Genomic DNA, 23561 nt, shown 5'->3' with positions numbered 1-23561 from the left:
TCAGCAGGTCTAAGGTCTGCCTTCTGTTGGGCAGAGTCCCGACAACCTTCATCCCCCTTGATAGCACCCAAAACAGCAGTCTCCACTCCAGTAGCTACGTGAGGGTGAGGGCAGAGGTCAAAGCCACAGGAGCCACACTTTGGCCAGGGCCCTGAGGAAGGTCTGCTTAACTTCCTTTGAAGTCAGAAATAGGCCAGGCGAGGGAGCTCATGCCTCTGATCCCAAAACTGCAATGCTGCAGTGAACTATGATGCAGCCCAGGTGCCATCTTTATGCCATGCAGTCTGGTGGCCACACACATCCTGAACAGCCTGATCCTCCTTAGGGCCAGGCAGAGGGGACACCCACCCCCCTGGCCCGGGAGAAGCAGACCTGGGGGTTGGGGCAGCAGGCAGTTGGTGGAGTCCCCCAACCCCCACACCCAATTGAGGCTGTGCCTCCACAGACTGCAGTCCTTGACCTCATCTGTTGCAGGGATAGGGCTCTCTGCCCCAGGTTCCCACATTGCCAGCTGAGCACCCGCTTCCATGGCCTCGGCCCTCCCTGGGTTTTGGTAGGGCTCTGGGCACACAGGGGAGGACTATATTCCCCCAAGACATTGAGAATCAGATGGACACCGTGGCTCACGCCTGTAATCCCAGCACTTCGGGAGGCCAAGGCGGGTGGATCATCTGAGGTCAGCAGTTCGAGACCCAGCCTGGCCAACACAGTGAAACCTCGTCTCTACTAAAAAATACCAAAAATTAGCTGGGAGTAGTGGCAGGCGCCTGTAATTCCAGCTACTCAGGAGGTTGACAGGAGAATCGCTTGAACCTGGGAGGCGGAGGTTGCAGTGAGCTGAGATAGTGCCATTACACTCCAACCTGGGAAACAAAAGCAAAACTAAAAAAAAAAAAATCACCAGGCCTCAGACTCCTGGAAGACAGACCCCAGCTCCAACCTCCCAGTGGGATCTCATTTAACTCCTGACACTGACCTTCTAATTAGGATGATACACCTTCCTTTTAAAATATATTTATTGAAATACAAATAGTCAATATAAGGAAAAATAGAGGTCACCATACTTGGCCACAGTTAGACCGCTCATAGGCCCATGGCTGCTGTCTCTACTGGCAGAGGGAGTCCAGCTTCTACTGGTACCTCTGGGCAGGTTCACCTTCACAGGGCAAGCCATGGGCAGGTTCACTTTCACAGGGCAAGCCAGGGACCATCCCCGCTATGTGAAACCTGGAGGTTTTCCAGAGCTAGCTGTCTAGCCATTAGCCCCACAGGCTGGTGCCCAGAGCCACTTCCACAGGAGCAGCCCCGGGCTTCACCCACACACGAGGGGCTTCCAAGGCAGGAGGCAAGCAAGGCAAAGGGAGAGTTCAGGGTCCCACAATAGCAGTGAGCAGGGTCCAGCCATCAGGCCTCAGAGCCTCTGTCATGCCACCTGCGAGACGGGCTTCTCCTGTCCCCACTGTGTCCCCGCTTCCTCCTCTTACAACAAGGGGAGTTGGAATAGGAGTCGTGGTGGTGCCTGGGCCTGGGGAGACCAAGGGCAGTCACTCAGAAGGAGTCAACCAGGCTCCCACCCACAAGAGGCAGACATGGACCAGGGCATACCTCTCGGGAGATGTGGGAGAGGAGGCAGCCTCAGCTGGCTGCCTGTGCTCTTTGTCTTTCTTCTTCTCTTTCTTGTGTTTCTTCTTTTTCTTTTTCTTCTTCTCCTTCTTGCTTTTCCTGTGGCTCTCAGAGCTACAAGGAGGATACAAGGCGCACCTCAGACCCTAGTCTTGCAGGCCAAGAGAGTGAACACAGACCCCAACCAGGAGATGAAGCCACCACCCACAAGTGCGTCTTTAAATCAGTTAAATCAGACTACGAATTCCACTCCTCAGTAATGCAGTCACGTGGCTAGTGGCTGCCCTGGGTTAGAAACTGATGCGATATCCCTATCTCCACAGCACGGCCCTGTTACACCCCAGCTGTGCCCTTGACAGGTTGACACCTTCCTACTTGCACCCACCAGGCCACTCTTGGGGTCAGGCCCAGGCTCACCACCCAGGAGAAGCCCTGGAGGTGCCACCCACGGAAGGAAAAGGCCCCACCACAGGTCCTGAGCGCCCTCCCACGGCGCAGCCCGCAACCACTGCCAGTACTTAGGACCTCTCTTCAAGGGTGACCCGAGAAACTCCCCTAGAGAAAAACCTAGGAGTAAGTGGGACAGGAAGTAAAGTAGGGCAGGCCACCGGCTGGGCCGGTGAGCCAAGAGAAGCTGCCACCTGCTGGAGCGGGAGCCGCTGAGTTCCTCCCGAGACCCCCTCCAGCGCGCAGCTCGCCCAGTAGGTGCAGCCTCACCTGCTTTCCGTCTGATCCTCCGCGCGCGGCTTCCTCCTGGCCGAGGTTGCCGAGGTCCCGGGCCCGCCGCTCTCTACGCGGTGATGCTGCGGGAGAATCGCGCTCTGGGGAGGAGTCTGAGGGCCGGCCCCACACCACGCCCCCGCAGCGCCCCGGGGAGCTACGTTCAGTGCCCCCCGCCCCGCGCCACCCCTGTTGGCCCCTGTTGCGGTCAGACGGGGCGGGGGATTACCGTGAACACAGACAGCCCCAGTTTGGCGGCTTCCTTGTCCTCTCGGGACATCGCCACGCGGCCCACGGAGCCACTGCAGGAACACGGCGATGAAGACAGTCCGTCAAGGGCCCGCCTCACCCGAGCAATTCTGCCCTCCCCTGGAAACCTGCTCGCACCTGGCGCTCCCCAGGCCCAGCAGCCGGTCCACGCCCTTCTCCTCGGGGTCGCCTCCTTCCCGCTTGCAGACCTCCGCGAAGTCCTGCAGGTGCGGGAGCACAGGCAGCGTTCGGGACGGCCCCACACCCACGGCCCTCCACGTGCCCCCCACCCCAGGGAGTTACCTCCTTGCTCAGGCCCGTGGGCTGCTTCTTCACGTTCTTGTAGCCACTGCGAGAGGACCAGGGCAGGCGTCAGGACGGACAGACCTCCTCCCACCACGGGTCCTCACCACTCCAGCCTTCGTCCTGAGGGTCCCACCCGCGCAAGTCCCCGCAGCCCCGCCCCCGTCCAGCCCGACCCCCAGCCCCCGCCCAGCCGGACACCCAGTCCCCGCCCCGGCCCCACCCTGCCCCGGCAGCGCAGTCCCAAGCACCGACCGCTGATGTCCGCGAACACTCACAGGGCGGCCAGCAGCGCCTCCCGCTCCGCCTCCCGCACTGCTGCCAGTTCCTCCTCGCGGCTCGGGCCCGCGCACGGCGCCCGGCCCTTGGCGTACCAGGTGAGGTCGCGGCCCTTCTGCCAGCGGCCTACGGGCGCCATCAGCGAGTTGCCTGCGGACGTAGGTGCCGTGAGCCCAGCGCCCGCCCGGGAGGCCGCCCGCCGTGCCCACCGCGCCCACCGCGCCCACGGACCCAGGTAGTTCTCCCGCTGCTTGTCAGTCTTCACGTCCTCCCAGTTGAACTGGTCCTGCCCGCCGCGCACGCCTCCGCGACTGGAACCGAACATGGCGCCCGGGAGGCAGTTGCCTGGGGCCTGCGGCCTGCGACCCGCAACCCCGGACCCTCTGTACCCACTACCGTCGGACCCAGGCCCGACCCCGCCTTCGCGTCGCGCGCCGTGACGTCACCCGGCGCCCACCCGGCTTCGCCCCGCGCGCCTGCGCAGCGCACTGCGCCGGCTCTGTGCTCCCGCGCGTCACCGCCAAGCAGGCTTTGGGCGCCTGCGCACTGCGCCTATCCTGCCCAGCGCGGGAACGCCTCTGAACTGGACGTTTAAAAATGGTTAAAACCGCCGGGCGCGGTGGCTCATGCCTGTAATCCCAGCACTTTGGGAGGCCGAGGCGGGCGGATCACAAGGTCAGGAGATCGAGACCATGGTGAAACCCCGTCTCTACTAAAAATAGAAAAAATTAGCCGGGCGCAGTGGCGGGAGCCTGTAGTCCCAGCTACTCGGGAGACTGAGGCAGGAGAATGGCGTGAACCCGGGAGGCGGAGCTTGCAGTGAGCCGAGATTGCGCCATTGCACTCCAGCCTGGGCGACAGAGCGAGACTCCGTCTCAAAAAAAAAAAAAAAAAAAAAAAAAAGGTTAAAACCGGGCTGGGCGCTGTGGCTCCCGCAGCACTTTGGGAGGCCCAGGCAGGCGGATCGCTTGAGGTCGGGAATTCCAGACTAGCCTAGCCAACATGGTGAAACCCCGTCTCTACTAAAATACAAAAATTAGCCAGGTGTGGTGGTGCACACTTGTAATCCCAGCTACCCAGGAGGCTGAGGCAGGAGAATCACTTGAACCGGGAGGCGGGGTTGCAGTGAGCCGAGGTCGCGCCACTGCACTCCAGCCTGGGCGACAGAGCGAGACTCTGTCTCAAAAAAAAAAAAAAAAGTTAAAATGGGCCGGGCGCGCGCACTTGCGCGCCTGTAGTCCCAACGCTTTGAGGCTGAGGCGGGAGGATCTCTTGAGCCCAGGAGATCGCGCCACTGCGCTCCAACCTGAGCAAGTGAGCGAGACCCTGTCTCATAAAAAAAGAAAACACATACGATGCGCCTAGCTGTCACTGCCAGCCGCGATTCCATATGGGGAGCTTAACAAGGTAATGCCCTAATGATTTGTGGAATTTCTGAGTATTACCCAGTAAACTTCTGGATGAACCAGCAGCTACCCAGACACCCTCAGAGCACTGGTCCCATCCCTGCCGTGGTAAACTGAATGTGCACCCTAACTCCCACGTGAAATCCTCAACCCAAGGCGTTGGTGCTTCGGAGGTGACTAGGTCATGACGACAGAACCTTCATAAAAAAGACCAGAGAGCTTTGTGCAGCTTTCCACTGTGCGAAGGCAGCGGGAAGTCTGTAGTCTGGAAGAGACCCCTTCCCAGAACCTCAGCATGATGGGCACCCTGATTTTGGAGGTTGTGCCATCCCCCTGCTTCACGTTTCCACTTTCATTCCCAGTGGTGACCAAGAAACAGAGTCCCTTGGCCGCTCTGTGACCTCGCCAACGGTATAATTTCGTCTGCAGATTTGAACCTGAGCCATAGCCATGAACGTTCCCAGGCACAGATGACAGCATCTAGGTTGTTGCTCAAAACACAGAAAGAAACTGGACTCAGCCTGAGCCAGATTCCTTAAACCCTCATATAAACTCCATTCAACAACCCCCTCCCCATGGACATACCTAGAGAGAACATTCATTTCTCTCACCACCCGTTGCAAGAACTGCTGCAGCCCACTCTGTACAAAAGCCCTGCTAATAAATGCTCTGGGCGCATTACCCTGGCATGCTCAATCTTTCTATAGAATCCTAACCAGCCCCATCTCAGCATGGTGTGGGGCACTCCCTTGTGGGAACTCTACTGCCACCACTTTTGGGGCAATTCCAGCCACAGGTTGAACTGGATGAAACACAGGTCTAGTGTCCAGAACTGTGGGAAATTTGTTTCTTAGTTACCCAGTCCATGGGTCAGGCTGTTAGAGCAGCCTGGCAGACAGCCCATCTGGCTCATCTATCTACTTAGCAAGTACCGGCTGCCATCTCCCTCATGAGGTGCTGTGTGAGCTTGCATCATGGAGCAGGTGCATGGCAAGGGCAGAGCAGCAGGCCACAGCCTGGCACACAGAAGGTGACTGGCCCACTCCTGGGAAGTCTTCCTTGGGTGTAGGGCATCAACTCCTGGGTGCAATTGTGGCTTGCCAGGCCAGGGTGGACTTGGGCCATGTGGGCAGGGCCCGGCTGTGGAGTGTGACCACTGACTGGATATCAGGTGTGGTGGAGAGGGGATAGCAGGGCCAGGTGGACGTTGGGGAGGAGTCCAGGACGGCTCTGAGGCTCTGGTCTGGGCAACTGTGAGGATGAAGCAGCCACCTGTCAACAAGAGGACCAGGTTTCTGGGGAAGACCTGGTCAGTTTTGAGCCCATTAGCCTGACAAGCCGTAGGCCACAGGAGGAGGGGTCACCGCGGTGGAGGTTGCATGGCCTATGCCTGCTGGGTGGAGGCCCAGCTGGGGGCACTGATCACAGTGGTGTCCTCTGTGACAGCAGCAAAGCTGGACCCAGGAGGGTAGAGGTGAGGGAGTAGAGGGGCAGTGGAGTTCCCAGGGGAACCCACTATAGAGGGAGGAGGCTGAGTACACTGGAGGAGAGGGCCAAGTGACTGCACAGTGTGGCCAGGCAGCTGGCTCTATATGCCACAGGGATTGAGCCACAACTTCAGAGACGGGGGCTCCAGGGAGGCTGCTCAGGAAGTAACCCTGCAAGGCAGAGTCCCAGGCGGCCACACAGCCCATCCATGTGAGGTCAGGCACTGCTGGGTCACAGGGACAGGGGATATCCCTTGCAGGCTCTTCTCAGCAGAGCTGAAGGCCGGCAGGATGAGCAGAGGGCCAGGAACAAACTTAAGGGACAAGGGAAGGGCCTGCGAGGTGGGGACACTGCCCAGGCTCCTCAGTTACAAGCACTGTCATCACAGGGGCGCGACAGCACACTCTGACCTGCCTGGCAATCCCAGAACACCACTGCAAGAAGTGTTTGTTGGGCACTCCAGGTGTCAGTGAGACAGCCTGCCAGCTGGGACCCAGTAACACCCCAGGACAGGGACAGGAAGCAGTCCGGGCCCTGAGCTGTCCAAAACCTGGGCTGATGTGTGTGTGAAGGTGCCTGCACATCAGCTGGAGCTGGTCCTAAGTGAAATCAGCCTCTGGACAGATGGAGCAGAGTCTGTGGATCTCCCTGGGCTGTGCTTTTCAGACCCCATTAGCAGTCAAGAACCACCAGGGCTGGCTGCTCCTCTGGGGACCCTCCCAGGGCAGGACCTTCCCTGGGGCAGCCTGGGAATGCAGGGCCAGGGCAGGGAGCTGCAGGCTGTGGTCCAGATGGTCCTAGGGCTGCCCCACCAAGGTTGATGCCTGAGTCCCAGAACACCCAGGCCCTCCTAGGAATCAACCTGAGGGCCACTGTGCTGTCAGGAGGGCAGTCGCCTTGGTGCCTCTGAGGCTGGGAAGGCACAGCTTAGAGCTTGGAGGTATTGGGTGCTGCCCACACAGTTGTCCGTGGGCACCACAGCCCCAGAGCAGTGTCCAAAACCCACAGGTTTGATCTAAACCAACGCTCACCCTGCTAGTCCACTAAGCCCTCTCTATGCTTGAGCTCGTGCCTTTCAGGGGACGAGCTGCCAGTCTGGGGCTCACACCAAGTGTGGGGACAGACACAGACTCCAGGTGGCAGCTTCGAGAATATGTGATTTAAGAACAGCCCTCCCATCTTATCAACGTCCCGGGGTGGCTGGAGCCACGGTCACTTCTTGGTCCTGTTCCAGAACTGTTGGTAGTGCTCCATATGAAAGTCATCACTGAGCTCTTGCTCGTACTCCTTCCTCGGCTGGAGCTGAGCCTCACGCTTCCGCAGCCTGGCCCGGCGTTCCTCAGGAGACAAGGTGTCCAGATCTATGGGCATCTGCAGGGGACAGACCAAGTTTTGTCCATGTGGATCGAGGGACCTTGAGAACTACTGAGGGGACAGCCCAGGGCCTTCCTGTCAACTTGTGTCTTCCATCCTATACTAGCTTAATTTTCAAACATTCTTATTGGTCTCTCCCTTCAAAGCTTTCAATCTTCAAAATAAATTGTTCTGTGTTTTCCCCAGATTTGATGTTTTTAAAAACACACAAGGCCAGGCATGGTGGCTCACTCATGCCTGTAATCCCAGTGCTTTGGGAGGCTGAGGTGAGAGGATCACTTGAGCCCAGGAGTTCAAGACTAGCCTGGGCAACACAGAGAAACCCCATCTGTACAAAAAATATTTCAAAAAGTTAGCGAGGCATGGTGGTGTGCACCTGCAGTCCCAGCTACTCGGGAGGCTGAGGACCACATGAGTCCAGGGGGTCAGGGCTGCAGTGAGCTGAGATCATGCCTCTGAACTCCAGCCTGGTTGACAGAGCAAGACCCTATCTCAAAAAATAAATTTTAAAAATAAAAACACACTACTGGTTAGTCCTATCTAATTTTGGCACTTAAGAGTCAGTTTTGGATCTAAGCCTTCCTCCAATCCTTCAACAACCACCTGCTCCCCTGACTCCTGTCATGTGGTACAGTGACCACAGCCACATGTCCATCCTAAGGCAACTGGCCACCAGCACCGCCACCACAGCCTGAACCCCAGCCCAGCACCTGGAAGCACCTGGAGAGGGAAGCTTACCGCCAGCATGCGCCGCGGCTCCCTGTAGCGGATGTGGATGGTGGAGCCATCCTGCTTCACCAGCAGTACAGGGTAGAGTCGTGCATAAGCTTGGCGGTGCACACGACTGAGTGAGGCCCTGCTGCTGTCGGCCTGCCAGGAGGATGTGTGCAGGTGGCGGAGTGCAGGTTCGGTGGCCTTCACGGTGCTCTGCCTCAGCAGGCTGCAGATAAACGTGTAAGCACTGGTCCAACATGACTGAGGCTGGCTGTGATGGGGCACTGCCAGGCAACAGGAGACACTACCAGAGCTGGTGACCCATGCCAGGAGCAGGATGAGCCTCAGGGCTTCCTGAGGAGCCGCAGGCTGTGGTCAGAGCCGCTCTGGCCCCCTAGCCAGGAAGAGCCTGCCAGGCTGAGCAAGGGCACAAAGCTTCCAGCACAGGGGACAGTGGATAATAGCTGGGACTAGGCAGGATTAGAATGGCCATTTCCTGCTGAATAGAGGGGTTCCCTGGGGTGGCCCCTGACAGTAATACCCAGGGACCTAAAAGTCCATGCTTACCCAAGCAGGCTGCCCACGGCCGCCATTCCTCCTTAGAGTCCCGTGGCACGTGGTGGTGGTAAGTACAGGCCCTGGAGTGCAACCTGCTAGGCAGAGAATGAAGACATCTTTTTTTAAAAGGAAGGTTCTTCCACCTAATGGGTTCACATCAAATCCCAGCCCAGGATGCTTCCAAGACACATGTAATCAACACGCCACTCACCAACCTCTCCCAGCAACCCTTGGACTTCTCAGAACCGCCTGTAGAGGTTTTTCCAAAAGCAGAAGTTGGTCACTACTCCCAAAAATTCTGACTCAGTCTGCGGCAGGGCACAGGCTGTTTGTTCTGGCCGTTACCGAGTCTGGGAAACCTCTCTAAATGGACTGCAGCCTCAAAAGTGGAGCTGAGGTCATGCCTTGCTTTCTAAGGTCATTGCTAGTTTTAATAAAAACCCAGTCAGGTGAGGATTGTCATGCTTGCTTAAAGGAGAATGGAGGCCCAGGGCTGCTTTGCTGTGACCTGGATTCCCATGGGAGTCTGTGCTGAGTTATCCGAGGTGAAAGCCCAGTTTCCAATACTCAGATTCCAGGAGACGAGGCTGCAAGGCGGCCGAGCGCCCAGCTTCCTCTGGCGTACCCCTCTCACCAAGGAAGGGACCTGAAGACAGGTCCGGCTGCCTCTAAAACGGAAATCCTGCTCCGTGTCCTATGCCGACATCCCTCTCCCTCGGCCTCACGAGCACAGGAGCCTGGGGCTGGTCCAGGAGGGTCTTCAGGGGAAGCTCCCTCTTCCTCCCTGCTAGACCGCATGGGGACAAGGGCCCAGTACAGGTGCAGCCCCCAGTCCCCTTCCCTGCCTCCCTCTCTCCGGACTCCACAGGGAGAGTACAGCGCCCCCCGCCTCTGCTCCCGGCCCACACGAGGCGCCAACCTGCAGCCGCCACAGTCGCTGAGGAGGGGCCTGAGGACAGACGGTCCTGACTCCCACTGCCCGGTGGAAACTAAGACCAGGGACGAGGGCGCGCAGGAGGTCACAGCACACTCACTGCGTTGAGTGCTGCAGCGCTGCAGCCCACAACGTCACTGGCAGGCGCTGCGTCGCGCGGTAGGACGTATTCCATGGCGGGGCGAGGCAAGAGTGGGCGGTGAAACACGAAGATATACCCCCCGTTGGGCGGGGCCGGCGCGGTGTGATGTAATCTTGTGGGCGGGGCGAAGCCTAGGTAGGCGGGGCCTGCGGGGCGCTGTGGCAGTTCGAGGAGCGAGGCGGAGTCGGCCAGGTGACCTCCGTTCTTACGGGAGGACCAGGGCAGGCCAGCGGGGTCGAGGGGGACCCGCGGGTCTGAGGGAGGACCCGGGGTGGGGAGTTGAAGGAGGATCCGCAGGGCTGAGGGAGGATCCAGGAGAGTTGAGAGAGGTCCCGGAGGTCTGAGGGAGGACCCAGGGGTCCTGAGGGAGGACGCAGGGGAACTGAGGGAGGATCCGCGGGGCTGAAGGGGCACCAGCTGGGCTGAGGGAGGACCCAGGTGGGGCTGCTGGAGGACCCCGGTGGGGGCTGAGGGAGGGAGGATGCGCGGGGCTGAGTGGGCACCAGCTGGCCTGAGGGAGGATCCAGGGGGAGCTGCGGAAGGATCTGCGGGGCTGAGGTAGGATCTAGAAGGGGTGAGAGAGATCCCAAGACGCTGAGGGGGGATCCGCAGAACTGAGGGAGGTCCCAGGGGGCAGTGAGGGAGGATCCTTGGGCGCTGAGGTGGGAATCAAGGGAGGCTGAGGGAGGATCTGTGGGGATGAGGAAAGTTCAAGGTGGGGCTGAAGAGGGACGCAGCGGGCTGAGGGGGACCTGAGAGGCTGAAGGAGGATCTGAAAGGCTGATACAGCAGGGCTGAGGGGGGATCCGCGGGGTTGGTGGGGGCTGAGGAATGACCCTGTAGTTCAAAATGGAGTAATTTATGTCACAAGGTAACCAAAATGGAGTGGGGAGGGCCCTAAGGAAGCAGCTGTCACGCATTTCTGAAATGCCAGTGAGGCTCGCTATTACCTTGTAAACAGAGTTTATTCCGGGCATTTCCACTGGCCTGCAGTATTCCAGATGAGATGTTTGGACCAGGGCAGGCAGATAGCATCGCTTATCTGCCCCAGTGAGCCAGGGTCACTTTGTGCAGTGAGTTCATGAGACCAGGGCCTTTGTTTTGTGAAAGTTACAAATAAGGAATGAAATCACGTTGTCAGGCCCAGACAGACAGGGCTGGGAAGGACAGGAGGTTCAGGCTTAGTGTGTGAGATAAGAACTATTTACAGGGACTTTCGAAAAACCCGCAAGAAACCCTTTTGTGTCATTCGCGGGTCTCCTACTTTGATAAAATTTAGACGATCTTTGTGACTACAGTAATTCAGATAAGATGCTCGGAAGAAACATTTGCCCAGTAATGGCAGCTCCACCAATGAACTGAGGACAACTTTGAGCTTTGGCGTTGGGCCTCTGGAACCAATGAACTCTTTCTAAGCAGCTTCTGTGAACCTCTCCCATTTCGCTGATAAAAAGTTCCCTCTACCCTTCCCTCACTAGGAGTGCTGGTGGCTTGCTGTTGTTGACAAAAAGAGTCAAACTGTAAAATATTTCAAGAGATTTATTCTGAGCCAAATATGAGTAACATGGCCTGTGACACAGCCCTCAGGACAGAGGTCCTGAGAACATGTTCCCAAGGTGGTTAGGGTGCAGCTTGGTTTTATACGTTTTAGGGAGGCATGAGGCATCAATCAAATACATTTAAAACTTATATTGGTTTGGTTCAGAAAGGCATGACAACTCAACGTGGGGGTCGAGGATGATGGTTTCCAGCTTATAGGTGGACTTAAAAATTTTGTTTGACATCTTGGTTGAATTTACCTAAAGACCAGGGATTAACAGAAAGGAATGTCTGGGTTAAGATAAAAGACTGTGGGCCAGGTACAGTGGCTCACGTCTGTAATCCCAGCACCTTGGGAACCTGAGGCAGGCGGATCATGAGGTCAGGAGTTTGAGACCAGCCTGACCAACATGATGAAACCTCCTCTCCACTAAAAATACAAAAATTAGCCGGGCGTGGTGGTGTGTGCCTGTAATCCCAGTTACTCAGGGAGCTGAGGCAGGAGAATCACTTGAACCCGGGAGGCAGAGGTTACAGTGAGCCGAGATTGCACCACTGCACTCCAGCCTAGGTGACAGAGTGAGACTCCATCTCAAAAAAAAAAAAAAAAAAATATATATATATATATATATGTATATATATATATATATATGATTGTGGAGACCAAAGTTCTTATTTGCAGAGGAAGCTTTCAGCTATTAAGCTTCAGAGAGAATAGGTTGTAAAATGTTTATCAGACTTAAAGTCTATGTTGATGTTAATGCCAGAGAGGTATAATGAGGCATGTCTGACCCCCACTTCTTATCATGGCCTGAACCAGTCTTTCAGGTTAAATTTTAAGAGTTCCAGGCCAGGCACGGTGGCTGACACCTGTAATCTCAACACTTTGGGAGGCAGAGGTGGGTGAATCACTTGAGGTCAGGAGTTCAAGACCAGCCTGGACAACATGGTGAAACCCAGTATCTACTAAAAAATACACAAAAATTAGCCAGGCATGGTGATGCACGCCTGTAATCCCAGCTACTTGGGAGGCTGATGCAGGAGAATCACTTGAACCCGGGAGGTGGAGGTTGCAGTGAGCAGAGATCGCACCACTGCACTCCAGCCTGGGTGACAGAGCAAGACTCCGTCAAAAAAAAAAAAAAAAAAAAGGAAAGAAAATTAAGAGTTCCCTGGCCAAGGAGGAAGTTTATTTAGATGGCTGGGGAGCCTTATAAGTTTTTTTTTATTTTTGGTTTACACTTGATACAAGAAAAACTTCAGCTGAATTAAATTTAAAGTTTAATTGAGCAATGAACGATTCACTAATCGCGCAGCCCCCAGAATCGCAGCAGATTCACAGAGACTCCAGTGCAGCCATGTGGTGGAAGATTTGTAGACAAACAACAGGTAAATGATGTACAGAAATTGGAAGTGAAGTACAAAACGGCTGGATTGTTTTCAGGTTGTGTTTGCCTTATTTGAACACAGTTTGAACACTCAGCACTATATGAATGGTTGAAGTGCAGCCTCTGGGATTGGCCAGGAGGCAGCTATTGTTACAGTTGCATACTCCTGTTAGGTTTTCAATCTATCTACCTTAAGCTAGGTTGCAGTTCATCCGCAAGAACTCAAATATAGAAGTATGAAGTCCTTCTCAGGCCATATTTAGTTCGCTTCAACAACTCCCCTCTTTTGGTCATTTTCTCAATTTTGAGAGATTGACCAAAACTTTAGTTGTTGTCACTGTCACCATTGTAGATGTACTTATTTGCTCCTGAAACTCACTGGGAAACAGTAGAACAATGAGTTTTCCAAAGGTAGGAACAAAGACTGAGTAGAGGGTATGTCTTTATGCTGGAACATTCTGTTTACAGGAGAAAAAACCTGGTCTGTTCTAGGATTTATGTGTATCCTTAGTTTGATTATGTTACATGTAGCATGAGTGACTCCATTTTAGTTTGGTTTGGCCTGTTGGGACCTAGTGCATGAGCTAGTCCAAAACAATGGCCTCCCATAATTGTGTTTTTTTTTAAAAAAATTTCCCCCTTTTTGGTCAGGTTCTCACTTAGGTGAGAGTGTGACCAAAATTTGGGGCCTTAGCACCACTCTGTTACCATCATTTTGGGTTTCTGGTGTCAGCACATCATTCATAGGTTATGGTATCCTCACGGTCACATATTTCTTTCAGCTCTTTCATTCCAGTTGAAGAGAGACCATTTGAGGTTCTAGAGATGGCTGCATGCAAACATTTAAAACCTTAGAGAGAATACAGTGCACCAGGCAGACTATTATTATGCCTATTGGGAGGATAATACCAAGAGTTTGGAGTATGCTCGTTACCCAGGGTCCCCATAAACCAAACCGCCTAAAATTAAATAGATTAAAGAATGAGTGAGATAAAGGGTCTACTTGCTTGACTAAATGATCTTTTCATTAATCCTCTACAACTGAATTTTTTTTTTTTTTTTTTTTTTTTTTTTTTTTTTTGAGACAGAGTCTCGCTCTGTCACCCAGGCTGGAGTGCCGTGGCGCAATCTTGGCTCACTGCAACTCCGCCTCCTGGGTTCACGCCATTCTCCTGCCTCAGCCTCCAGAGTAGCTGGGACTACAGGCACCCACCACCATGCCCGGCTAATTTTTTGTATTTTTAGTAGAGACGGGGTTTCACTGTGTTAGCCAAGATGGTCTCGATCTCCTGACCTCGTGATCCGCCCGCCTCAGCCTCCCAAAGTGCTGGGATTACAGGCGTGAGCCACCGCGCCCGGCCTGAATTTTTATAATCTACATATAATGTATTCCTCCATAGGCCACAAGTGCCAGCAGCTGCACAGGTACTTTTCTGTTTAGCTAATTCTATTATTTAGCATAACTTTCACAAGAGAATTTAAAGTCTGTTGTGTAATGATAGCCTTTACAGTAGAATCTGCTAGAGAGCCTATTATGTGGGATACATTTTTAATTATTGCCTATTTTATTCTAAACCAAGGTAGAAGGACCTAACAAATGACGTCCTTTTAGAAAAGTGAAAGCCCCCTGGCAATGTTCTCTAAAGAGATTCCGTTAAAACCCATGATGTGGGTTAAGAGGAGTTTTTATGAGGAAATGTATGTACAATTAAAGTTTTTCACCTACATTGGGCCTTCATCTTGTCTTTATCAAAGTATAAGATTATTCATGTATAAGGCTGGCTGCAAAATCCTTCACAAATAAAAGTATACCATATAACTGAACATAATAGAACCCATTTTCTATTGTTCATAGAGGCATAAACAGGGAAAAAATATTCAAAGATAAGAGTCTTATGATAGAAGTCTCGATCCGTGATCTTGGGAAAAGCTGTTCACGTCAAGGATGCCATCTTCTTCTGGGAAGAAACTTTCTGGGTTAGTTTTACCTTAAGGATTCTGAAAGGTGTACAGTTCCAAGAGTGTAGAGGGACCCCTCTCAGTTGTTTATGAACCCAAGGTTCAAGGTTCCAAAGTTTTGTTGCAGTATAGAAGGACAGTCTATCTCTGATGTTCTCAGAGGATTCAGTCTTCAGGTTCTAGATTGTGAAGGGGTTGATTGTCCTCAGTGAATCATAAAAAGTGTTCTTTATCTGGTGAAAATATACTCTGGCATAGTAATTAGCTGCTATAACATAAAACATGCATTGAAAATGACAGTGCAGTGAAATTCATTTATACATGTTTAAATGACCCATTGGCTTCAGGTAGCCAAATGTACCTGAAGGTTTGATTACCTTCCCAGGAATATGGAACCAACCATTGGTTTTATTTTTTATTTTTATTTATTTATTTCTTTTGAGATGGAGTCTTGCTCTGTTGCCCAGGCTGGAGTGCAGGGGCCTGATTTCGGCTCACTGCAACCTCTGTCTCCTGGGTTCAAGCGATTCTCCTGCCTCAGCCTCCTGAGTAGCTGGTACTACAGGCACCCGCCACCACACCCAGCTAATTTTTACATTTTTAGTAGAGACAGGGTTTCACCATATTGGCCAGGCTGGTCTTGAACTCCTGACTTTGTGATCCTCACTTTGGCCTCCCAAAGTGCTGGGATTACAGGCGTGAGCCACCGTGCCTGGCTGCTGTTTTTTGTTTGTTTGTTTGTTTTTAACAAGAATCATCTGCTTATTTATTTTACAGAGTAATTATTTAAATTGAGTACATTTGGACACAGTAGATATTGGACATGAAAAGTGTTTGTATCAGAATGAGCATCAGAAAAATAGCAACTCATCTTACACATAATAACTAGAAAATATTATTCTGTCTGATCATTTAAGTGTTACAGATCCTGAGAATGTTATACACTGAACAAATTAGGTACTACCTTAAAATTAAATCTTGCTTGGAAATAATCCTTTAAAAAATGATCTGAGGTACAAATCATCTATGTATTAAACGTGAGTCTTTGACATTATACAAAGAGTTTAAACAAATACATCAATTACAGATTAGTGACTCTTAAAATCCTTACCAGTCAGGTTCAAGGACACACTGTTCCACAGTTTCCCATAAGCTGAGGTTTTCCATTGCAGCCTCCACTTGCTCTTTGTTGTTTATCTGTGTGCTGATGTCTTCTTCTGTTGAGTGGGTTCCTTCAGAAATGTAGATTTCCAACTTATGTTTAAATGGTAAACACTGCCGAAGTTTTATTCTTAAGCACAGCCCCATAAGAATCGCCAAATATCAATGAGGTACTCTGGTGTAAACTTGGTAATAACCAGATAGTCTTCTTCATTTATCTCCTTAACTTCCGTGTAACTTTCCTTTACCAATTCCAGTTCTTCTAATGTATTGAGCTTTTCTAGGTCCCAGATAGTTTGAATCAAATCATAAACCTCTAGTGCTTTCTCTTCCATGATCCCGGGCTGCCCAGCAGCTCCTCACTCAAAAAGGCCCGAGAGCCACAGGACTCTGCTCAGTGTCCAGGAGAGCAGCCTCAGCTCTGCTGTCCCTGGCAACTGTGGAAGCACTGGTTTTAAACAAATTAATCACATCAGTATATTCAAATTGGATCATTTTATCTTTTCCATGATGAGTCATAAAATCCAGAACCTTTAATAACAAAAGCCTTAGAGTCTCAAGAGGGACAAGGTGGCCATCCTGGTTTTCCATGAGTCCATGCTTAACATTGGACTTATGTCCTCTTGAATACCAGTTTTTTCTCCAATGTAGGTACATAGCACTGATAACTAATGGGTTATCATAGGTAATTTGACTCAGACCTTGAAGTTCAAATTGTATATCTAAACAATTTTAGTATTGGCTAGTTTAACATGAAAATCTGGCAAAGTATTTTCTTGGAATTTAAATAATTTTTTCTTTTTTTTTTTTTTTGAGACAGAGTCTCACTCTGTTGTCCAGGCTGGAGTGCAGTGGTATGATCTTGGCGCACTGCAGCCTCCACCTCCTGGGTTCAAATGATCCTCCTGCCTCAGCCTCCCAAGTAGTTGAGATTACAGACCTGCACTGCATACCCAGCTAATTTTTGTATTTTTAGTAGATACGGGGTTTTGCCATGTTGGCCAGGCTGGTCTCGAACTCCTGACCCTGTCAGGTGATCTGCCCACGTTGGCTTCCCAAAGTGCTGGGATAACAAGTGTGAGTCACTGTGCCTGGCCTGTATTTAGTTAATTTTTTTCTGTTCCACTCGGGTTAGCAGTTTTATTCAAGGGAATCTGGTTATTTCTGTCATGTATAATAACATAACCATAATTATGATTGACAGTATATACTCAGACATATTAGAATTTTAGAAATCCTATAAAAATTTTTTTTTTTTGAGATGAAGTCTTGCTCTGTAGCCCAGGCTGGAGTGCAGTGGCACCATCTTGGCTCACTGCAAGCTCCGCCTCCTGGGTTCACGCCATTCTCCTGCCTCAGCCTCCCCGAGCAGCTGGGACTACAGGCACCCGCCACCACGCCTGGCTTATTTTTTGTATTTTTAGTAGAGATGGGGTTTCAACATGTTAGCTAGGATGGTCTCGATCTTCTGACCTCGTGATCCACCCGCCTCGGCCTCCCAAAATGCGGGGATTACAGGCGTGAGCCACTGTGCCTGGCCTACAATTTTGGAACATATATTATTGTCCACTAAAATATAAACTGATGATTAAATATTATTTTTATTTGGACAATGCTTCCATGTAACTTAACATGTTAAATAATTATGTTTACCTCTCTTTTGGATGCTTTAGGGGCCCTCTGTAGCACTCCAAAGTTACAGGTCAGAAAAGACCATTTTGGGGCCAGGCACGGTGGCTCATGCCTGTAATCCCAGCATTTTGGGAAGCTGAGGTGGGTGAATCACCTGACGCCAGGAGTTTGAGACTAGCCCGGCCAACATGGTGAAACCCTGTCTCTACTAAAAACACAAAAAATTAGCTGGGCATGGTGGCAGGTGCCTGTAATTCCAGCTACTCAGGAGGCTGAGGCAGGAGAATTGTGTGAACCCAGGAGAGGGGGGGTTGCAGTGAGCCAAGATTGCACCATTGCACTCCAGCCTAGGCAACAAGAATGAAGCTCCAGTCCAAAAAAAAAAAAAAAAAGACGAAGAAAGACCATCTTGGGCTGGATGTGGTGGCTCACACCTGTACTCCTAGTAATCCTAGCACTTTGGGAAGCTGAGGCAGGCAGATCACTTGAGGTCAGAAATTTGAGACCACCCTGGCCAACATGGTGAAACCCCATCTCTACTAAAAATACTAAATTTAGCAAAGCATAGTGGTGCACGCCTATAGTCCCAGCTACTTGGGAGGCCGAGGCAAGAGAATTCCTTCAACCCAGGAGGTGGAGGTTGCAGTGAGCCAAAATCATGCCACTGCACTCCAGCCTGGCTGACAGGGCAAGACTACATCTCAAAAAAACAAAACAAAACAAAAAAAAACAAAAACAAAAACCAAAAAACAGAGAAAAGACCATTTTGAAGATGAAATTTGATTTTGGGAAGACTATTAAGTATGTTAAAGGTTTAAGGCTGGGCATGGTGGCTCATGCCTGTAATCCCAGCACTTTGGGAGGCCAAGGCAGGTGGTTCACCTGAGATTGGGAGTTCCAGGTCAGCCTGACCAACATGGAGAAACCCCGTCTCTACTAAAAATACAAAATTAGCCAGGCGTGGTGGTGCATGCCTGTAATCCTAGCTACTCGGGAGGCTGAGGCAGGAGAATAGCTTGAACCCAGGAGGTGGAGGTTGCAGTGAGCTGAGATCGTGTCATTGCACTCCAGCCTGGGCGACAAGAGCACAACTCCATCTCAAAACACAAAAAATGTTAAAGGTTCAAAATATTTGATATTATGAACTAGAATTCCAGTTTACCATAAGTCATTCATTTAGCCAAAATGATGACTCAAAAATTTTTCAAAAGGCAAAAACCTTTACTCATTAATAGAAGACTTACCTTTCCAAATAATCTGTCTTGTGTATTCCCTCCCACCTTTTTTTTTTTTTTTTTTTGGTAGTGTATTTAAAAGGCAAACAAAATCTTTCATTATCTTTCAATATTACATGAAAATTTTGTTCAAGAGAGAAAGCCACATTTCACCCTTGCGTTACTGGACTATTAATGTCAACCACAGTTTTTAATATAACCTCATAGACAAACATATCCAGTCTTAATCAGTTTGACCATAAGGCGAGATTTTCATAAACCTTTTATAATCCTTTACAAATTTTTGTCAAAGAGCAGATTAGTGCTTTAAGAAAACCCTGTTGTGCTTTTATTTAGATGTTCATTTTAGGGAAAAAAAATTAATACCCCTTTAAATTTAGTCAATATTTTCACACATAGAATTTCTTTTACAAGGTTAATTTTTACAAACCTTCCACAATTTCTTTAAACCTTTAGTTTAATTTAATTTAAAACAATCCTTTAACCCTCTAAATTAGGCAAAAATTTATATTACCATGCCCTCTTATAATCTCTTAACCAAAAACACTTAAAACCTATTTTTTTCAGTAGTTTGAATTACATGTTATAATGGTAATTCATAGCAACTTTCACTTTTGGTGCATAAATTTTCTTTTATGAATCATTTCACAACTTACACAGAGCATCTATGACATGCTTGGACTTCCTGGCTTGTCTTAAACATCCCTCTTTTAAACAACCAGTCATTTTACTTTAGGACAAGAATTTAGCTTACAAGACGCTTTCTTATATAAAGTCTCTTTTCTTTATAAACTTCTTTTCATAGCTAGGGGGCATAGCTAATTCCACATATTCCCAGGCCTTATTTAGAATTTAATGTCTCCAAAATTAGTTGAACAATTTTCAAAAGTCAAAGCAGTTTATGACCTTAAAGTATGAAGAAAACCTAATATCTGACCTGCATAATTTAGACTAAACACTGAATACTAAATAAATAAATTTTAGGTTAAAATAAACATCTTTATTTTTTCAATAATTTTTAAAGCTGTTTTTATTTTCCAAAGATTACTAAAGTTACCTGAATTAAAAGGCATTACAGTTTTTATTTTTCTTTTAAAATATTTGATTTAAGTGCCTATTTTTGTTCAAGTCAATCAGAGATCTTTTATGTAAACATTACACACACAACAACACATATATAATTACACAGACAGACAGAGGAAGATTACTACAGTAGTAAGATTTTTTTTTTTTTTTTTGCCAGTTTTTAAGTTTCTTAATTGGATTATTTGCTTTAGGGTGGATTCCTTGGAAGAACAGGGCCAGGAAAGGGTTTCTGGTGCCTCCTGTTTTCCCCAAGGAGCCCCAGGCTGTTAGAGCTTGAATATCTGCTTTTAATTAAGCTGACTTTTAACCATAGAACTCTTTAATAAAGTCCTTCTAAAATTTCTTATTACCTGACTTTAGCCAGGCCAAATGGTTGATATTTCTGGCTTTTAAACTTTACCAAAAATAACCTCATAGATGCTCTGAGAAGGGAGAATTCAAGACAGCTTGTGGAGGGGAAGAGAATTTAAAAATGGCAAAGGTCACCCAAATATTAATGAGAAAGGCTCATCCCCTAATCTAGGGATTGAACCCTGAACCTGGCCCGCCATTGTGAAAAGAGAAAGCATGGTCACATAATTACAAGGTCAAGCTCCCAAGGACATAACTGACCAATTTGCTGAACCATCTTGAAAAGTGGGCTTACAGGCATCTATTCTAAGGTACCCCTCTTCGTGACAGAACAATACAGAAAGGCACGCAAAGCACACCAGATTTGCTACAGTTTAAGACTAGCCTCACAAATCCTTTCTTCCATTAATCAAAATTTACAGAGGAGATAAACAGTGATTTTTACCATTCATTCAATGAGTTTGCACAGAGAGAGAGGGAGGGAGGGAAGGAGGTGGGGGAGAGAGAGAGAGAGAGACCAGAAGTCTGACTGGGAAGAAATTCTTACCCTTTTGCTGGCGTGACAGACTTCTGGGTTCTCTTTCCCTGAGTGGCCCTAATGACCCAGCTGGCTGCACCATAGCCCTGGGGGCCAAGACACAACATAAAGGAAAATTTTCTGTTTCCATTCTGGCCAGAGCAAAATATGTGTGATAAAACACAGACATTAGCCACTCTGCTTAGGAGTCAATATCAAACTGGCAAGTCTTAGATTTGTCCCCAGATGGGCCCCATCATCTTTAATCCAACCTCCAACTAGGAGTTTCAACATACGGTCTCTGGGCCAGATGGTTGCCCTGAGTAACAGAAAAGATAGGAAAGGAAAGGTAGAGAAAGAAAAGTATTACCTGTGGCAGGATGGGGAAGGTGAAGAGCTCAAGGAGGCCAGAGAAAGAATGACTCATTGCAGCAATGCTGCAAAGTTCAGGTGGCTGTTTGTCAGTAGCAAAGATATCTTTTCCTGCAGTCCCATCAGCTTTCAAGTTTCCCCTTTCGGGAGGAAAAAGCTCCCCATGTGCCACTATCCTGTACATACATGCCTAATCCTGTCACCCTCAACCATCAGCAAAGAGTGCAAGGCAGGTTATTCCAAAGAGAATAGCAGTTAACATTCCGTAGTGCCTAACCCGTTCTTAGCCAAAAGGGACTTTTTTGAGAGCCCTTATTTTTAAATGTACTTCAATGCATTGCTCATTCAGAACATTCCACTGTAAGTTATCTCTAGTAAGATTTTGCCATTTCTGTAAGACTTTGCTGCCTCCTAGGCCTAATGTGTAATCCAGAAGGAACTCAGTTTTCCAGAAATTAAGACTCCTATTTTTACCTAAAATATTGGCTTTATTCTCAGGTTCTCTTAATTAGCCAGTGATTTTTCCTACCTAAGTGCACAAGAAAAATGAAACAAAGGGGTAGAACACAAAAATCCCTGTGAATTTTCAAAAGCCAAATTGTATAACCCATGCAATATTACTGCTTACTACCAGTTTGTTTCTGACCCAGTTGTATGTAAAAGGCCTCTAACTGGATCAAAGCCAGTTAATTCCCAGATCAAATCCATTCCTGTACCCAGGCAAGTTTCTTTTTTTTTTTTTTTTTTCTGAGACGGAGTCTCGCTCTGTCACCCAGGCTGGAGTGCAGTGGCACCATCTCAGCTCACTGCAAGCTCCACCTCCCAGGTTCATGCCATTCTCCTGCCTCAGCCTTCTGAGTAGCTGGAACAACAGGCACCTGCCACCACACCTGGATAATTTTTTGTATTTTTAGTAGAGACGGGGTTTCACCGTGTTAGCCAGGATGGTCTCAATCTCCTGACCTCGTGATCTGCCTGCCTCGGCCTCCCAAAGTGCTGGGATTACAGGGGTGAGCCACCATGCCTAGCCACCCAGCCCAGTTTCTGTCGTGACCTCCAAACCCAGTTTGGAATCAGAAATTTGCTCAAAGAAACTCAGAGAGCTCAAAACACAAATCTGTGGAGCTCTGAAATCCGAGAGCTTACCCACAATCCTCAGCTGCTCCAAGAGATTAGTGGACACAAGTGGGTCCTGCAGGTAGCTTGCATATTCACTCAGCACTCCTGGGGGTTGCTAGAGGCCCTACCTCGAATCCCACTTCTGACACCACCTGATAAAAGAGACGTTTCAGCCAAATTAAAGGAGTTTTAACTGAGCAATGAATGATTTGTGAATTGGGCAGCCCCCAGAATCACAGCAGATTCACAGAGACTCCGGTGCAGCCAAGTGGTGGAAGAAGATTTATAGACAAAAAAAGGGAAATGATGTACAGAAATTGAAAGTGAGGTACAGAACAGTTGGATTGGTTACAGGTTAGTAGTTGCCTTATTTGAACACAGTTTGAACACACAGCAGGGTATGAATGGTTGAAGTATGGCAACTGGGATTGGCCCAGACTTTGTTATTGTTACAGGTGCATACTCCTAAGTTTTCAGTCCTGTCTACCTATTAAACTAGGTTGCAGTTCATCCACAAAAACTCAAATATAGAAGTATGGAGCCCTCAGGCCATATATAGTTCACCTTAACACACTCTTCTGTGCATTCTGAATTATAATCCTCATTTCTCATTCCTGAGTAAACTCAACATATTTAGAGATAATTTTCTCTACTTTTTTTCTTAGGTTGATAGTTTCAAAGCAGTTTACAGGGATTTCTGTTTGTCTGTAAAACTCCCTTTTTTCCCGATTTTCCTCAGGTGGGCCTATGACTTTCATAGCATGCTGAGTGGATTAAAACAAACACAGTTTTTCACATTATACTCTCAGAACACATTTTTTTAAAAATTCTTTAATCATTGGCTATCACAACGTGCTTCTGACACCAGATGGGTATTTCTCCCCACACATTAAGCAAGCAATCAGTTCTTCAGCGGATAGCAGCTGGGTTTCCTTTGTTCGGCTCGACTCTATTTGAATGCCAATCTTGAGCCCAGGTTGCTTTACCTGTATTCTGGCCTACCAGCAATAAAGTATGGATCCTAGGACCCCCTTTGGATTCAATTAATTTGCTAGAGCAGCTCACAGAACTCAAACACTTAAGTTTCCTGGTTTATCATAAAGCATACAGATGAAGGGATACGCAGGGCGAGTTATAGGGCTGAAAGCTCCACGCTTTCTGTGGGTCAGCCACCCTCCATGAACCTCCACGTGTTCAGCTACCCAAGCTCTCCAAACCTAGTCCTTTTGTGGTGTTTATGGAGGCTTCATTACTTAGGCATGATTGACTAAATCACTGGCCACAGGTACTCAGTTTAACCTTCAGTCCCTTTCCCCGCCCCAGACATGGGGAGATGGGGATGAGAACGAAAATTCCAATCCTGCCTTGATCTTTTCAGTGACTAGCCCCATTCTGAAGCTACCTAGGGGCTG

At 49.2% G+C, this 23561-nt stretch overlaps 2 protein-coding genes and 1 pseudogene across 6 annotated transcripts; all 3 read right to left on the bottom strand.

Moving 5' to 3' along the window:
• Positions 1-1002: 1002 nt before the first annotated feature.
• C25H1orf35 (chromosome 25 C1orf35 homolog) lies at positions 1003-3636 on the bottom strand. The gene is made up of 8 exons (XM_007988206.3): positions 3406-3636; positions 3174-3324; positions 2896-2941; positions 2731-2813; positions 2573-2645; positions 2341-2426; positions 1606-1737; positions 1003-1525 (listed from the first exon to the last, which is right to left on the bottom strand). The coding sequence occupies exons 1-8, from the start codon at positions 3497-3499 to the stop codon at positions 1405-1407; spliced, it is 786 nt and encodes a 261-aa protein (XP_007986397.1). The 5' UTR covers positions 3500-3636; the 3' UTR covers positions 1003-1404.
• A 3571-nt stretch (positions 3637-7207) lies between these two features.
• On the bottom strand, positions 7208-9854 carry MRPL55 (mitochondrial ribosomal protein L55). 5 transcript variants are annotated; one of them, XM_007988203.3, is made up of 5 exons: positions 9634-9836; positions 9349-9501; positions 8724-8806; positions 8181-8382; positions 7208-7439 (listed from the first exon to the last, which is right to left on the bottom strand). In XM_007988203.3, exons 3-5 carry the CDS (start codon positions 8747-8749, stop codon positions 7281-7283), a joined length of 387 nt encoding a protein of 128 aa, XP_007986394.1. In that variant the 5' UTR covers positions 8750-8806; positions 9349-9501; positions 9634-9836; the 3' UTR covers positions 7208-7280. The 5 variants fall into 5 exon arrangements, with proteins under 5 accessions (XP_007986394.1, XP_007986393.1, XP_072867559.1 ...); XM_007988202.3 differs by lacking the exon at positions 9349-9501 and adding an exon at positions 8926-8963 and having other exon boundaries at positions 9634-9787; XM_073011458.1 differs by having other exon boundaries at positions 8724-8809; positions 9634-9779.
• Positions 9855-14972: 5118 nt separating this feature from the next.
• Positions 14973-21085, bottom strand: LOC140710318 (cytosolic iron-sulfur assembly component 2A pseudogene; annotated as a pseudogene).
• Positions 21086-23561: the final 2476 nt, after the last annotated feature.

Source organism: Chlorocebus sabaeus, chromosome 25 (assembly GCF_047675955.1).
Source record: "Chlorocebus sabaeus isolate Y175 chromosome 25, mChlSab1.0.hap1, whole genome shotgun sequence".
NCBI lineage: Eukaryota > Metazoa > Chordata > Mammalia > Primates > Cercopithecidae > Chlorocebus > Chlorocebus sabaeus.
This window is presented reverse-complemented; position numbering and strand designations above follow the sequence as displayed.

What these genes read in the sequence shown, in the direction of transcription:
- C25H1orf35 (XM_007988206.3), bottom strand. Translation starts at nt 3,499, where the DNA reads ATGTTCGGTTCCAGTCGCGGAGGCGTGCGCGGCGGGCAGGACCAGTTC. An exon ending in GCAGCGGGAGAACTACCTGG is followed by an intron (nt 3,325 to 3,405) that starts GTCCGTGGGCGC and finishes CTACGTCCGCAG; the next exon opens with GCAACTCGCTGATGGCGCCC. An exon ending in GAGGATCAGACGGAAAGCAG is followed by an intron (nt 1,738 to 2,340) that starts GTGAGGCTGCAC and finishes TCCTCCTTGTAG; the next exon opens with CTCTGAGAGCCACAGGAAAA.
- MRPL55 (XM_007988199.3), bottom strand. Translation starts at nt 8,749, where the DNA reads ATGGCGGCCGTGGGCAGCCTGCTTGG. An exon ending in GCCGTGGGCAGCCTGCTTGG is followed by an intron (nt 8,383 to 8,723) that starts GTAAGCATGGAC and finishes GTTTATCTGCAG; the next exon opens with CCTGCTGAGGCAGAGCACCG. An exon ending in AGCCGCGGCGCATGCTGGCG is followed by an intron (nt 7,440 to 8,180) that starts GTAAGCTTCCCT and finishes TGTCCCCTGCAG; the next exon opens with ATGCCCATAGATCTGGACAC.